Here is a 17,427-nt window from a genome sequence, read left to right as displayed (position 1 = left end):
CACCTTGCAAACATGTACAGATCCTTTTATTTTATATGTTGTAAAAGCATTTGCTATGAAACATCATTTAAACTTGAATGACCTAGCTAATATAGCAGGTGCAGCTTCCGGGCACTTGTACAAAAAAATTATCTTTGCTACAATACATTTGGAAATTCTAAAATATAGCTGAGCGACTACTAAAGCCTCAATAAGCATCTACGAATTATTCTCAAAACCTCTAATTACAAGTGTTTTGCTAGTTTGGGTGTTCATCATCTTCAGCTACTTACACCTGCCCTGGACCAGCCGCAAATAAAACCGTATTCCACCACATCCCAGTCTGAATCCGCACGCAAATGTTCTGTACATTGCTTGTGTTAGAAGACCGCTTCCCTCCCCGTCATGCCTCTTCAGGCGTAAGGAGTCGTAAGTGACAAAAAGTATGTCTGAATAGCTAAAGTTGCATACGTTCGCTTCTGAGCATGCCCAGTGCGAGAAATCCCAAAGATACGCTATGCAAGTAGGTGTACGTCTCACTCTAAATCAGACCCTTAGTGTAGAAAAACCCCATCAAATAGTCTGTACATTTAATTTTCTTTCTTCAGTGATATTTTTATGTACAATCACAAGTCACCCCTGCAAACTAGATTTTGTAGGATATGCTTGCCAAGTTGCTTATTTTTTTTATATGCAAATGACTCTGATGTAGTTCTACAGTTGTTCTAGTGAATGCCAGCTGCCTTTTTGTTTCATATGGGGCCAGAGTAAAAGAAGCTGCAGTAAATAAGGACCTGTTTTATTTTAAATATGGAGTAAAATCTTAAGGTTAATTTTTATACTGTTTTGTAGTTTGTACCAATATACTAATGTCACATGTTTACAGGGTTTTCCGATCACACTAACATAGGTTGGTTCTGAAAACCTTTGCACAGGTAACCAATAGCAACCAATCATATTCTAACTGTTATGAGTCTGCTTTTTTTCTTTACAGTTTAAAAAAATAAAAGCAGATATCTGTTTTCCATCACCAATTTTTGTAAATTTAGTTGTAGTAAATGTAGTATGTATTTTTAAATGTATACTCTCCCTCTCTCTTCCTCTCTCTCATTTTTCTCTTTTGCAGATTTGTGATCAGAAAAATATAGCATGTCTCTCCACAAATCTTGCCAGTAATATTCCTGGTGTTTACAGTGGTAAATGTAAGTATAATGGACATAGTGTATATAGGTATAGATGCCACTTAATGGGTCTCTAGCCACATACTTGTAATTTCCCTCTTTAATTGTTTAATGCAAGCATTAAGAGGTGGATATATAAAAACATTCTGGTTAAAATAAACAGTATTTAAAACAATATATCTATTCTGGTTAGGCTATATAGCATTACCTAGTTTTACAGTTACATTGTTTGCTTTCTCTTCCCAGCAAGTCTTTCTCTCCTAACACAGTTTCTTCTGGCAATCTACTTGAAGTAATATTCCTTTCACAATACATATAACATCTTGAGTGTGGCAAAATGGCAATGCATATGTGCATCATAATTCAAGGCTTGTTATGACACTAGATCTGAACTGCAGATCTAGCCTGCAAAGCCCTCCACTCAGATGTCAAAAGATGCATCGGCTCTTTTGAGAGCAAAGCAACCCACCCACCCCCTTGGGTGTGAAAGGGAGTGGTACGGGGGCCTTGGGAAGGTAGAGTGTACACCCTGTAGCTCCGTTGACTGGAGGAGTGACCAGGTTTTGAAACATCTGAAAATATGAAAGAGGCAAGGCAAATCGGTAGTCAACAAATCTACCCCAGACTCATATCATGCAGCTATGTTTAGTGATTTACTGCTGAAACAAAAGCATATAGGGGCCTATTTATTAAGCCATAAGCCATGCAAAAATGGCTTTTTCAACATGGTTTAGGCATTTTTTAAATAGAATGGGAATTTAAGAAAAACTTAACGCAGGAGATACCATACAATACTACAGCCCCCATAATACTCAATGGGGACCACAATGTGAGAAAATGTATCAAGCTCCGTAAAGCTAAGCTTTGCGGAGCTTGAGCCCGAGGGCTAACGCCATCTATTACTATGGGTAGACCATTGGAGTAAAATGATCTTCAGGTCCCTCTCTGACAGCGTTGCTGCTCTACTGTGCTCTGTTTAATGAAAATGGTATCCGCGTATGCACTTCCATAGTTCGCGTGTGTGCAGTAAAGGCTCTGGGTCAGATCCTGGAGTCTTCATTAGAAAAAGTCATCGCCCGGCCAGCCTCCTATTGGAGTCCTGACATGATTTGTTTTTTTAAATTACCCCAAAGAGTCATCTGTCATGACAGATGATACTTAACAGGGCAATAATACAAAAAATCTTAAATAGGCACTTAAGATACACGTGCTAAATGTATTTTTAAATATGTCTATTGTGTAAATCTTTCCAGAAACACTGTTTGGCATTCCTTACTCTTACTTCCCTCTTGGTATTTTTAAAGTTTTTTTTTTTCAATTAAAAAGTAATTGTTAGATATAAAACAACAACCGTTGATAGATCCAAATCTATCTATTGGGTCAGTTGTGCTGAAATGCATTATAGTTCCCATGAGTGTTGCTACTAAACAATATCAATAGATTGGGGATGCCAGGGGCAGTGTCCAGGTTAATGGTAATGGGGTTAATATTTAAATTTAATTTATTGTATTTTTGCTATGGTGCTCAAAATTATGGAATAACCTTATGACAAACACTATGCCTCAAGCATTCATCATCATCATCAACATTTATTTCTATAGCACCATCAGATTCTGCAGCGCTTTACAATTGGGAACCAACAGTAATAAAACAATACTGGGTAATACATACATACATACATACATACGTAGAGGTAAGTAGACACTGTTCACAAGCTTACAATCTATGGGACAATGGTTTCACACACAAGGGTTAGTGCTACATCATATTGAATATTTGTCCAGCTAGAATGTAAAGGTTACAAAGTATTTAGTGGGCTGTATGCTCAGTCACACAACTATGTTGGTCAGAGTGTTGTTGTCTTGTGTTAGCTGAAGAGGGTGGTAATAGTATAACCTAGGGAGATTAGGAGGGTGGTAGAGGAATACTATAAGCATGTCTAAAGAGGTGGGTTTTCAGAAAAAGCTTGAAGGTTTGAAAACTACAGAAAAGTCTTGTGGTGCGAGGGAGTGAATTCCATAAAGTGGGTGCAGCCCAACAAGAATCCTGTAACCGAGAATGGGAGGAAGGGATGAGAGTAGAAGAGTGACGCAGATCTTGTGCAGAATGGAGGTTTCGAGTTGGGAGATATTTGGAGATAAGTGAGAAGATGTATGTTGGCGTAAGTTTGTTGATGGCCTTATATGTTAGTAGAATAATTTTATATTGGATTTGTTGAATAGCTGTCAACCTATGTAGAGACTGACAGAGTGACTCAGCAAAATGATTTGCAAGGAAAATCAATCTAGCCGCTGCATGCAAAATAGACTTTAGGGGCTTGAGTCTGATTTTGGGAAGACTGGTAAGGAGGGAATTAGAATAGCCGATGCGGGAGATGATAAGTGCATGAATTAAAGTTTTCGCAGTGTCTTGAGTGAGATATGTGCGTATTCTGGAAATGTTTTTATGATGCATGCAGCATGATGTAAATATAGAGTTGATGTGGGGAGCAAAGGATAGTTGCGAGTTAAGGATTACACCTAGGCAGCGAGTTTGCGGGGTGGGATTTATGGTCAGGTTGTCAACAGAAATAGAAATGTCAGGCAGTAAACTTCTACTGTTGGGTGGGAATATTATTATTTCTGTTTTTAAACGATTGAGTTTGAGTTGACGAGAGGACATTCAAGATGAAATGGTAACGTGAGACAACACAGATGGTGAGAGATCAGGAGAGGATAGATAAATTTGTGTATCATCCGCATAGAAATGGTACTGAAATCCAAAGGAGCTTATTAGTTTTCCTAGAGAAGTGGTGTAGATAGAGAGTAGAAGAGGACCTAGGACTGAGCCTTGTGGTACTCCAACTGATAATGGAAGGGGAGTCGAGGTTGTTCCAGAGAAATTAACACTGAAAGAGGGATTATATAGGTAGGATGAGAACCAAGATAGGACAGTGTCTTGAAGACCTAGGGATTGTAGTGTCTATATGAGGAGAGAGTGGTCAACACTGTCGAATGCAGCAGAGAGATCCAGGAGAATTAGAATAGAGTAATCACCTTTATTTTTAGCTGTGATTAGATCATTGACAACCTTGGTCAGCGCTGTCTCTGTGGAGTGTTGAGAGCGAAAGCCTAATTAAAGAGGATCCAATAGGTTGTTTGCAGTAAGGAAACGTGTGAGGCAAGTATAGGCAATTCGCTCGATAAGTTTGGAGGGGCATGGGAGCTGAGAGATGGGGCGGTAATTTGAGAGAGCATTTGGGTCAGAATTTTGGGGGGTTTTTTTAGAATAGGAGTAATCACTGCGTGCTTGAATAATGATGGAAAGATACCCGTAGAGAGAGAGAGAGAGATATTACAGATTTTAGTTAGAGGTGGAATGAGCACATGAGACAGGGATCTGCCAATTTGTGAGGGTATGGGATCAAGAGGTCAGGAGGTTGAGTAGGAAGATAAGAAGAGAGTGTCAAAGGATGCTGGGAAGGAATAAAGCTGATTGCTAGTCGAGGGAGATTATACCATTTCAAGTCTGATTTTATCAATCTTGTCCTTGAAATAGGAAGCAAGATCCTGGGCACTGATGGTAGTCTGAGGGTTTGGGGTGGGAGGATTGAGAAGAGATTTAAATATACTAAAAAGGTGTTTGGGGTTAGAAGCCTGAGCATAGATGAAAGATTGAAAGTATGCTTGTTTAGCAGTGTCCAGAGCACTTCGATAGGAGTGGTAGATAGCAGTATATGCTCTGAAATCATTAGAAGTACAAGATTTACACCAGTGATGTTCAGCTTTAGTAATACGTTTTTGTAGATTTTGTGTTACTTTAGTGTGCCACGGTTGACAAGGAAGTCTACCTGGAGTCTGAAGAGTCGCTGGAGCCACTTGATCAAGGGCAGTTGCTAGGATTTGGCGAAAATGAGGAACTGCCATTTCAGGGGAGGAGAATGTAGATATTGGAGAGAGAAGCTGTTGGAGAGTGGTGAAAAACAATAGAGTTAATATTCCTGCGGGTATGAGGAGGCTTGGAAGAGTTTGACAGTAGGGAGGTTAAAGAACTGGGAGTGAGTAACTAATAAGGTGATGATCCAAGAGGGGGAAAGAAGTGTTAAGAAAATCAGAAACTGAGCAGAATATAGAGAAAACAAGATCAAGACAGTGGCCTTCCTGATGAGTAGCGGATTCAATCCACTGGGAGAGGTCAAGTGAGGAGGTTAGAGAGAGCATGTCACGGCAATAAGGTTTCTGGGATCCGTCTCGGGACCCCTGGGACTAACTGTGGCAGGTGTGTAGTGGAAACTCGGAGGCCGGATTAATGCCTTGCTCATAGAGCTTGCTCTAATCCTGTATACTGAATGTTAGGAGGAACAACACAGAAGATAACAGTTGGAATCTGTACACATGCAGGTAGAATGAAGGTGAATCCACACGAGGAATAAATAACCAAAGTTTTTATTTTGGCAGGCAGAATGAAGCTGAATTCACACAATGGTTAATGGTTTGCAGTTCATATAACAGCAACAAGATGAAGCAGCTGAATTCACACAGAGGGTTTGCAGTTCATATAACAGCAACACGATGAAGCAGCTGAATTCACATAGAGGGTTAATGGTTTGCAGTTCATATAACAGCAGCAAGATGAAGCAGCTGAATTCACACAGAGGGTTAATAGTTTGCAGTTAATATAATAGCAAGATGAAGTTGAACTCACACAGAGAAGTCCATAACACAGCAGCAGGTTGAGGCTGAATTCCCTGAGAGGGTAAATGGTGGAGATATGTATACAACAGGAGGATTGAAGCAGCAACCAGGATGAAGCTGAATTCACATGAAGGGTTGAGATCTGTCTGTGTGTAAGTGTGTTCCTATATTAGGGAATTTAGACTGTAAGCTCCAATGGGGCAGGGACTGATGTGAGTGAGTTCTCTGTACAGCGCTGCGGAATTAGTGGCGCTATATAAATAAATGATGATGATGATCTGTATACAGCAAGCAGCATGAAGCAGCAAAACAGACAGTAACTGTGGAGATCAGGAACTAGGAAAGTGTTGCACTGGCAATTTGCTGAGTGTAGGAGGAGACTTATAGTCTGCAGAGGAAGCCTATTGGTGGATGAGATCAGGTGTTCAGACACAGCAGGATGTTTAGACAGAAGTCACGCTTGTCCCAAGATAGAATGCTGCATTCGACCAGGAGGGAGATGTACGGTGATATGGTACCACCGAGTGGTGTAAACAGTACTAAGTGGTGTAAACAGTACTAAGACCCCAATTTGTGACAGAGCAGTTTTGAAGCAGCATTGGAACGTGGATTAGCAAAAGGGATGTTGAAATCACCCATTATGAGGGTGGGGATGTCCGAAGATAAGATGTGAGGGAGCCATGCAGAGAAGTGTTCAAGAAATTGTTGGTGGGGTCCAGGGGGGCGATAGATGACAGCAACACGCAATGAGAATGGATAAAAAATCCTAACAGTATGTACTTCTACCACATGTCCCATCACTCACATTCATATATTTTGAACTGTGAACGTGCACTGTGGGGAGAGAAGTAGTCCAACACCACCTTCTTGTCTGCCTCCAGGTCTGGGAGTGTGGGTGAAATGGAGACCACCATGTGAAAGGGCTGCAGGTGACTCAGTGTCTGATTGTGTAAGCCATGTTTCTGTTATTGCCATAAGGTTGAGATTGTTTGAGAGGAAGAGGTTATGTATGGAGGTAAGTTTGTTACAAACATAGCGTGCATTTTAAAGGGCACATTTAAAGGACTTTGGAAGAGATGGGAGACAGGTGATGCGTTGGAGGTTTGCTGGATTTCGGTAGCTTTCAGGTATATGCGTGTAGGAGAAGAGTAGGGGACCTGGATTAGGTGATATCTTTCATCCTCCCTGCTTCTATTAGCTGGTAATATAAGAAAGATGATTGTAAGATGTGTGTCCTTTCAGTTTCTGGCGACAGGGCGAGTCTGTTATAACTATTGAATTTAAATAGGAAAACAGTTCATGAGTGTTAACTAGAGGTGAGTGAAGTAATGAAGGGGCTATGTGGACAGAGGTGTTTGTTGCAGGAAGGGTTAAGGATGATATAGTTCTAAAGATAATGCCATGAAAGGAAAGCAAGAAAAATAATTTGGCGAACATTGGGATTTAGAAGGAAAATAGCAACAAATGCAAGAATTAAAAGAATTACATAGTTGTAATGTCCTGTGCAATCAGAAGTAGCAGAGTAAAGCTGCAGCAGATGTAAATTTCTAGAGGTATTCAAATGTTGTTCAATGTTTAACTGTCTTGTTTAACTGTATTTTCTAAACACTTTGTGAGAAAAAACACTTAGGGGCATATTCAATTGTCATCGGAAATGCCAAAAATCTTGCGGTCCGCGCACGATTACCGTAATAACGATAAACAATACGGTAATTTACTCGCTGGATTTCAGCTCGCAGCTCCCTGAGCCGCGAGCTGAAATGCAGCTACAAATTACTGTATTAACTGTAATAGTTTTAACGCCGCGGGACTTTCGAACAATTGAATATGCCCCTTAGTGTGGAAAACACACGTCTGCCTCCACATACGTCTCTCCCAGACTCAAGCATTCTGTGTGATCATGTATATAAACATAATATATTCTTTTACAGTGCTTACTTTTGTTCCTGTGTTATATCTTAATGTTACAGAAATAGGTGTGTGTTGGGTACTGAATATATTCTTGTTTTTAAGGTCTTCATTTACATTTTACAATGACATGGGGGGACCTGCATTACCTTGGCCTTACTGGACTTGAAATTGTGGGACTTGACGGTGAAGCACTGCCTCTGAACATGAATATTATATCTGCATCCCCTCCAGATCTAAGTGTGCTTCCTGAGTACCAAGATGATAGCCGAACTTTAGATAAGTATGTATGACCAAGCAATCCTGAAATTGCAATTCCTTTCAGACATATGTGCTTACAGCAAATTTGCATACTAGGGCACAGGTTTGTAATGAACTATCATCAACATTATGTAAAATGTGCATTCGTTTTAAACATAGGTCTTAGGAGAATACAATTGCTGTCTCTTTTCTCTAGATACACATTTTCACAGAATCTTCATTTTCACTACTTATTGGAATAAATGTCACAGGGATGTAACTGACGCTGGAGATCTTTTTCCTCCATGGATTTTTACTTTTCACTGTTCTGAAAAGAGCAGGTTTTTGTGTTATTGTACATAACAACTTGTCAATTACACATTTTTGAAATATATACTTTCCTCATTCTACCTTTTTAATCTACCCTATTCTAATTCTCACCCTTACATCCCCGTCCCCAGAGCTGAGTACTTGTATTTTACGCTGTGCAAATGGCCATACATTCAACTCTGCATCAGTCCCTTTATGTATAAAGTATTGCCATTAGCTTCATTTTCTTTAACATAACTAATTTATTTTCTAGACTTATTGATGGTGTGAACATAACCAGTGAAGATTCTCACATGTGGCTCATCCCATTTACCTCCGGAGAAAATCACACAGTCACAATCAGTTTTGATGATACTAAACCTATTGCAGGACTGAGGTTTTGGAATTACAATAAATCTCCTGAAGACACATATAGAGGGGTAATGTTTTCTTACATTGAGCTTTGTAAATGAAGACTGTAGCACTTACAAAGCACCAAAAGCTAAACCACCATGCAAAGACACAAATACCGTTGTTTGAGTAGGGCAAAATCTCACTTGTATGGCATATTTGATACGGCTAGGTGATCTAAGTGAGATCACATTTGTTAATAAAATTAAAAGGACTTGCCTTTTTTTGGTTGAATTAAATGTTTATGTATTTTTTATTGACAAGCCTTTTCATTTTTTTGTACTTATTTTTACACTTTTTTTTATACTTAGCTTAACAATTTTAGTAGTAATAGTGCCTAATTATCTAAAATATGACGGTGTTTGTGACACAATTAGCTTTTTTTTAAGTGTGTTTACACTCTTCTCTGTGATTTCAGTGAAAGTTGTCATATAATCTTGTTAGAAGTACCAGTATCATGAAAATTTCAAAAACATTTTAATATGCTAAGCTACAAAATGTATTATGTGAATAGTGCTTACTGTAGTGCTTATAGCTTATAGCTTACAGAGTCATTGTGGTCACATGTGGGCCAAACCTGTCTTTTGACCTCAGAGTTGAGCACTAGGATCATCTTTCAATTTGGCGACACATGGGTATCCAAATATGACAACAGCTGGCCATTTGGCTTTTGTACCAAGCAAGCTGGATTATTTCCAGTTTCAGTGCAGTCAGATGATGACTTGGACCGATGATTTTGATTTTGATTTTAATAAAATCATTATCGGATGGTTTGGGGCCACAAATGCAGCAATATCAGACCAACATTTGTCCTCTGTGTAGACAGGCCGAACATTATCAGTCAACCGTCTGTTTTTGTATTCACACATAGCTTTATTGTATTCCAGTTTACATTTACATGATTTAGATACAGTTTACATGGTTTTGCTTTTCAAAGTCCTACAGCCCTATAACATCAATGACTGAGCTCAGATTTTCATATATGTAGACAGCTTAAAGTATAGATGTAAAGGACTCTACTTAATGGCCCTATTTTTAAGGGATAAGAGTCTAAAATGTATAAAGGTGTTGGTAGCTATGTTTGCAGAGCTCACTTTTCAGTAGATTTGCTCTTGTTCGCCTTTTTTCCCTATAATCTCTTCATATAGTGGCGCACGCAGGGGGGGTTTCTGAGTCTCTAGAAACCCCCCCTGCGCTAACTAAGTGGCCACTGTCCTATACAGCAGCCGCGGCGCTGTCAAAGAAGCGTCAGCGGCGGTGCTGTATACAGCACCGCCGCAGACGCTTCTTAGACAGCGCCGCGGCTGCTGTATAGGACAGCGCTGGCGAAACGGAGCTCTCTGGGTTGTTGTTTTTTTTTTTTTGGGGGGTCGGCAGGGGGAAACCCCCCCCCCCCCGACAATCCTCCGTGCGCCGCTGTAATATTATCCTAGAACCTCTTGTCAGTCTTAGTAATAATGATATTATTATTGTTGTTGATGTCTAAGGCACCACAGTGCTCTGCAGTATCGGGAGGTGGGGACAACAAGGGTGTATCAATGTGGGTAAGAAAGGAGCCAACTTTTTAACATGATTGGGGGTTCTCACATTAGCCACCCCACCCCCTTCTCCCCGTATGATTGAAAAATGCCATGCATAGACATGGTTTGTGGTTGTGGTAGCACAAATATTAGAAGTGCTCGAGCAACCACATAGCTAATCCCTATGGTTAGAAGTATAGGAGGGAGTTTAGGCTCTAGTAAAGTGGTGGATTTTCAGAGCTCATTTAAATATTTGAAGGCTGGGGGAGCTTCTGCTCAGATGTTGTATAATTCCAAAGATGGGTAGCATGGGACTGAGTGGTGCTTGTCAGAGAGGAGGCGAGGGGCAGAACACAGGCAGATCTAAAGTGAGGATGAGTAATTTAAGTAGAGTTCTGGAGCATTTGGGGAGCCTGTTTACGGTTTTACAGAGTAGTGCTGCGGATATGAAGCTGAATATTCATAAGAGTTATTCCTTTTAGGATGCAGTAGCGTGTGGGTGTGGACTAGCGGAAAGGGATTTTTGAAACTGCGCTAGGATTTTGGGGGGACATGTCCAGATTTATAGAAAATATGACAGACCTACAACAACTCTTCTAATGGGCATAAATAAGCAAATAATAATTTTCTGTTTGAAGTGCTTTTAACATCATCTGGACTAGCCAGTAATGTATGTATGCGGCAATATTCATTGTCAAAGACAAATTAGTTTTGCCTTTTGCAGTGTTAAGGGCCATTATATAATCTATGTAAAGGACTACTAATGTTGTTAGCTAATACATACTGTATATTGATACTTTCAGAACAGTTGCAGTTCTCACAGTGAAACATTTTTCAATGCTCTCCACACATCCAGTTTAAAAGTCTTTTAATGACACTAAACAACATTTTGTGGAATAGCCAATATGTATGTTATTCTGTGATACAATTTTAAGAACCGTTACCTTTATTTTATTGTTACTTTCTGTTTATGACTTAAATGTCCCTACCCTACTGCAGCTGTTTAAAGTTAATTTACATGTAACTATTCCTTGGAGAGGTATCCATTTAAATTTGTCTCTTTTTGTCTGGGGAAACCATGCCTTTGAACCAGGAGGCTGTGGACAGGTTTTATCAATCGACATCTCATAATATGCTGATAAAATAATAATATATATCAAATGTTTAGTTTACCATGTCTGCAATTCCCATTGGTAGTTCTGTCACCCTGAGAATTAGACAGTGGATAGTAAAATGTGTACTAAAGAAATATTAAAGGTGCAATCCCCTCTAAAAATCAGTTGTTTGTTTATTTTTATTTTTTTACGTAAATCACACTGGTTAGCTATAATGCGAGACAGTTCTTCATTTTTTTTTCTCAGAACGTTGATTCAAGCTGCTATTAATGAGTTTGAGTTTGCCAAGTGTCATGGGATTACCTTGACATGCATGGTCACATAGCATATAATGTAGTTAGCAGAGATGTTTTGTTACATTCACAGCATAAAATTCTACCCTTCCTTTATATGCCATCATGTGACCAACAAGGAGCTTTTTGACCAACTGGCTCATAAGAGAGTATTTATTTTTTTGCCATGGCAGCCATATAAATCTGCAGCAAAGATTCTATTTGCAAACAAACACCAATTTATATGAGAACCTCCTGGAAAGATAAACATCAGCTTTAATGTTAAGGAGCTACAGAACTTGCTGTTTGAAACAAAAAAAATGTATGTGAGTTTACATATTAAAGAGATGATTATACAGCATAATGATATTCATATTTCATCCTAGCTTCTATAAAAGTATTACCAGACTGACCCACCATATGATTTAACAGAGCAACCAAATCTCCTATGTAGTTACTCCACACCTGTTCCTAAACCTTTATGGTGTTGTGACACACCTGCTGACACACATGCTACATGACTCAAAGTGAATTACAGCTAATTTGGATCACCTGGTCCCAATCTCCCAATTATGTTCCATAAAATAAATTAATGTTTTATACCAGTAATCATGTTTATCATGGATATTTTTATGCTGTGTGGCATGTGAGCCTTCACACATCAGTCCCCTCGCACTGAGCAGATGTTCATGTAGCATGCATTTAAGATTAGTAATAAATGTGATGATATGATGAAACAGTACCTATATGTATGTTTAAATAAATCCAGTCCTCTGTTCATTAATAATTAAATTGTAGAATACACACAAACTCCATTGCTTAAATTCAACGTATTTTAAGTGTTTTTCTGTCCCAGCTATATTTTTATTACACAGTGACCCTGGTATTATGACATATACTTGTGTCCTGACACACTATTTGGGAAGTACTACTCTAAGGATTACAGATTTATAAATTATATCACATTTAAAAATATCAAAGGTCACTGAGCTCTGCGGGCTGTCTGACAAGGTCTTTTGTAATGACTTGGAAAAGGAGGATGTAAAAGACCATACAAGTAACTTTCCAATCTCACTTGATACAGGTCAGCTGAATTTTTAAGTAGAATTTTTAATAAGAACTGCTTTAGTTATTGTTATTAATGTTTATAATGCCTTCATCCAGAGGGCAGCAGAAACATTAATGCATACTTGCCTACTTTTGCAAAGCTCTTTCCGGGAGAGGGGCGTGACTGGATGGTGGGAGGGGGCAGGGCGCAGCCAAACACTCCATTTTTGTCGGGCACCCCGCGGCGAAAATGATGGTTTGTCGCGGGGGGCGGGGCCAAAATAACACAAATTGAGTCATTTAGTGATGGCAGTAGCGGGATGCGGGAGATTTGCCAGCTCTACCGGGAGTCCGTAAGACCGACACGAATTTCGGGAGTCTCCCGGACATTCTGGGAGAGTTGGCAAGTATGCATTAATGACAATAATTTGTAAGTCATCATATTATCATTTGGGAATATGAAGTTTGTGGACAAAATTTTGAGTCCTGTTTTAAATTTTCCACGTAATAATGGAAGATGTGTGTGACAGGCTCTGCCATCCTGTCTGGGGTGTCTTCTATAGCACTAACCATTTACTGACAACTCTTATTGATGTTTCTTAGCCACCAGATACTCACCGCCTGTAAGTGTCAGTCGCCCACGATCATAGTTCTCCTAGTTGTAAGAGAGCAGTCACTGCCACCTCCAGGCTCCTTCATCAGTAACTCTGCTTGCTTTAGATCAGGACTGCAGGGAAGGAGGCAGAGCAATGACTCACCAGGTTCGGTCACAGAATTCCAGCTCCAAAACACTCCATCAGAAGCCCCTCTGGTACCACTGTTCGGCTGGTGCTGAAGTCACTATGTCCACATTTAATTTAGAGTTTAACTTTTAAGGCACTGGACACTAATTTAAAACATGTCCTGCAGCACGGGTGGGAGAAGGTGGAACTCACAATGTGAATCCAGTGTGTGATAACAAACCCACCATAATTTAGTAAACATTGATGGTTGCAGCATATGTATTTTGTATAAGATTTGTTTATCTATGGATCCAATGCTATTTTATTCTACATGACTTTGAGGCTGATTTTTCTTTCAAAGCCCACAATAAATATGTTTTCCAAGTCAACCAATTTTTTTTCTTTTTTTTTTTTTCTTCTAGGCTAAAATTGTCCATGTAATACTTGATGGATGTTGCATTTCTCCACCTGAAGGATTTCTGATTCGGAAGGGTCCTGGCAACTGTCACTTTGATTTTGCTCAAGAGATTCTTTTTGTTGACTATGTTACAGAACATCAAGCTGATAAACAATCAAGGTACAGTAACATTCACTAATGTCTTTTTTAGACAATTTTTATTTCTATGTCAGAAAAGCAGGAATTGCTTTTTCCTATTTATAAAACATACAACTTAATTCAATATACACAGTCTTCAAAAACTGTCCATAAAATGCACCACATCAGAAAGTATTGTTTAATCAGTTGCGTTTTTTGGTATTTTTTCTCTAGCTACTTAAAGTGCATGGAGCCTGCTACCATGGATTATGAAGCACCTTTGATGCCTGGCGGCTGTATCCTTCTTTATAATATGTAACCAAAACAACAGCAAAAAACACCATCCTTATGGAAATATACAATTAAAATCCAAATGCTTAAAGTTTGGACAGTAATAAATAAAATGTTCTTGAAAAAGAAAAAATATTTACAATATCTTAGAAGCACAGGAACAAAATTATATCTCATATTTGGATGTTCCTGTGGTTTGTTCTTTCATAAATATTTTACCAGCTTTGTAGATTAGAAATACAGATGTCCCTTTGTGATGTCTTTTTAATTTTCTATATCTATACTGCCTAATGCAGTATAAAGTGTAATGCAGTTCAAATTTATGTACAGGTTGCTAAGTTTATAGAATTCAAATTAAGCATAAGTATTGAAATATATTCAGATTTTTCCTATTTTGTATTTTATAGTAATATAAAGTTCATTTGTTCGTAATATCCAATACCTCTTTATCTACTATAAATCGGTTCTTTACTAGCAGAGGACTAATTTATTTATTTGTACACTGTTTATGCAACTTTTTATTACATTTCCCTTCTCTCCTTTCCACCACTCTTCACTCTCCTCTGTCCCCTCACAAAACTCCTCTATAGAGCCCATTGTGTCCAACGAGCAGAGCTGTGCGTTGCAGAATCCAAAAACAATAAAATTCAACATATTTTCCCAGGGCCAGACAAATAGAGGAGCCAGGTAGCCAATGCACTTAAAAAACTACTGCTGGTATCTGAATTTTAAAGGACATTTCTGCCCCTGAATATTAAGACTGGTGAGAAATGCAGAACACAAATTAAAGCAGTGCATTTAGTAATAGTCACAAATGTATTTGAGATGTATTCAGGAGGACAAACTAAAGGAAATATACAAGGACCAGGGTAATATTTATAACAATGTTAAAAAATGCCTCACCTGTGGAGTGGCCTAACAGCTGTACTGAACAGAAGTGACCCTTTTGTAGCTGCCAACGTTGTTCCATCTACTTTGTATTATGGGGGAATCCCCGGTCCCACAGAGACACCAAACTACATTCTAGCGGCCCAGAACATCATCGGCATTGTTTGACCTACAAGCGAGTCGGAAACATTTACCCATGCCCAACTTTCAGCAAGTGGTGTGTTCACCTTCAGGGGCCTAAACCTCAAGTCATCTTGTTAACTTTGCACCAGCCCCACTGAGGTCTGCATTGGTTAAGCCCTAGCTGAGGTGCGTTGATCTCCTTGGTGCTCTTCTCACATTCTGGGACTCGTACTTGCTCTTGCATAGGACTAGCTGTTTGCCTTCTAGTTTGTGGGACTGAGCCTTGCCGCCAGTAGCTCCCCGCTTGCCTGTCATCTCACTCTGCAGCTCTCTTGTGCCGGTGAGTCGTTTCCAGCACATCTCAGAAGTTGACTACAATATTTTGCTCATAGCTATACATATCTGGTACCTTAATAAGTTTGAGCATACCTGCTACGAGAACTAAACTCTGTATAAAGGCATACTATATCACACATCTCCACCAGTAGGTCTCGTAGCTTTGCATTAGTATTGGATAGAAACAGTGCACCTTTCAACTATTTTCCACTACACATACTTGTATTCGTCACTTGGGAAATCAAATCTTTTCAGTTGGACGACCATCTGAATAAACTATTTGGCCATCTCTCCCCGACCTCTCCTGAGGACCATTTACTTCTTGCTCGCGCCCATCAAGGCCTGCTGCCCCGCTCGCAAACTTCCTCTCAACTTAGGGATGCGAGCCATAGATTTCATTATTTCACAGCAAAAGAATTGGTGATGGTGATGAAAGAGGCTCGCAAACAGCAATATATCCCCTTTGAGGGCACCCAACTTCAAATGTTTTAGGACCTCTCCCCTTTAGCCCTTGCAAAACATAAGGACTTGAAACACATCACTACTCTTTACCGCAGTGAGAACATAAAATACAAATGGGGCTACCCTTTCAGTCTCCTTTTGTGACACCAGAACAAAATGTTTATTGTCAAGAACCTAGAAGAGGTCACTACTCTTCTTATTAGGCTTGGGTTTTCTCCCCAGACTAACTTGTTTAACACACCTGGGGGTAAATGTATCAAATAGCAATTTTAGCAAATCGTCGATATACGTCGACTTTATATGGTAAATTTAAAGCGGCAATGGCTGTAAAGGCAAAACTTGCCTTTAAAGCTATTGCCGCTTTAAATTTACCATGCAAAGTCGCCAGATATCTTCAATTTGCAAAAATCATTGTTTGATACATTTACCTTCTGCACTTTAAGTAAATTCCCTTCTGGTGTTGTTCTGAATTTTGCTACTTAAAGCTTGATCATAACTCTGTTTTAAGGCTAACATTTAGCTAGAGTTCTCGAAAATGCCTCGCCTTTCAGACAAGTAATGTGTATGTTTATTTCATAGCTATATTATAATGGCACATTATTCCTCTATTCACATTTTAAACCACTAAGATGATTTCCCAACTTGCTGTCTATAACATTACATATCAATATTTTCCTGAAATTCGTTTCCAGTTATTTTTCAGTTGCAACTTCTCACCAGCTGGGGAGACCCATATTACATTGGGCTGAATGGTCTTGAGATGTACAATGAACATGGAGAAAAAATCCACCTGACAGAAAACAGTATCCTTTTGAAGTAAGATGACTTTCCATCAGTTGTGGTAGTTGGCAAAATTTTGAAATCTATATAGTGACCCTTGTAGACACATTTATGTCCGATTTAAAGAGAGTAAACTTTATTTTATTTTCCAGTAGCGTTTGTTAAAATGGGATTGGGATTTGTTTTGCCAGTGAATTGAATATAAGTAGCAATCATCACAAACTATATTGTCTGACTAAGTTGAATCATTTCTCTTTTTCTCCTGGATGCATTCCCCTCTGGATATTATTTTATGACATTCCTAAGTTAATAAGAAGTGTGATCATCTCCCTCACATCCCAAGTGGAGCAGGGTGGTACCCACCAATAAAGTATCCCCACTCTTATTTTATATTTGATACCGCATGCAGACTGGTTGACTAACCCAGATTTACGCTGAAGGATTTACTAACAGTGGGGATACTTACAATGGTAGACAAATGTAGTGAATGCAGCATCTGACCGTGGCTGCTAATATCCAGTCAAGGGGGACTCTCATTACATTGCTCCCCCAATACTGGTTTGGTTGTTTGTCGAAAGATGTCCTACAAACACAGTGTCCAACAGTTTGGAATCTTGAGGCCTCCAATATTCTCC

General features: G+C 39.2%; 1 protein-coding gene across 1 annotated transcript in view; it reads left to right on the top strand.

Moving 5' to 3' along the window:
* Positions 1 to 17,427, top strand: part of KATNIP (katanin interacting protein) — a 137,722-nt gene that overhangs the window by 89,343 nt on the left and 30,952 nt on the right. The window contains exons 18-23 of the mRNA XM_075179860.1: positions 1,106 to 1,181; positions 7,847 to 8,024; positions 8,565 to 8,730; positions 13,800 to 13,954; positions 14,147 to 14,208; positions 16,705 to 16,815. Of these exons, the coding sequence (XP_075035961.1) occupies positions 1,106 to 1,181; positions 7,847 to 8,024; positions 8,565 to 8,730; positions 13,800 to 13,954; positions 14,147 to 14,208; positions 16,705 to 16,815 (748 nt within the window). The remainder of the gene's footprint in view (positions 1 to 1,105; positions 1,182 to 7,846; positions 8,025 to 8,564; positions 8,731 to 13,799; positions 13,955 to 14,146; positions 14,209 to 16,704; positions 16,816 to 17,427) is intronic.

Source organism: Mixophyes fleayi, chromosome 7 (genome assembly GCF_038048845.1).
Source record: "Mixophyes fleayi isolate aMixFle1 chromosome 7, aMixFle1.hap1, whole genome shotgun sequence".
NCBI classification, from domain to species: Eukaryota; Metazoa; Chordata; class Amphibia; order Anura; family Limnodynastidae; genus Mixophyes; species Mixophyes fleayi.
The sequence above is the reverse complement of the archived record's forward strand: the minus strand, read 5'-3'. Positions and strand labels throughout refer to the sequence as shown.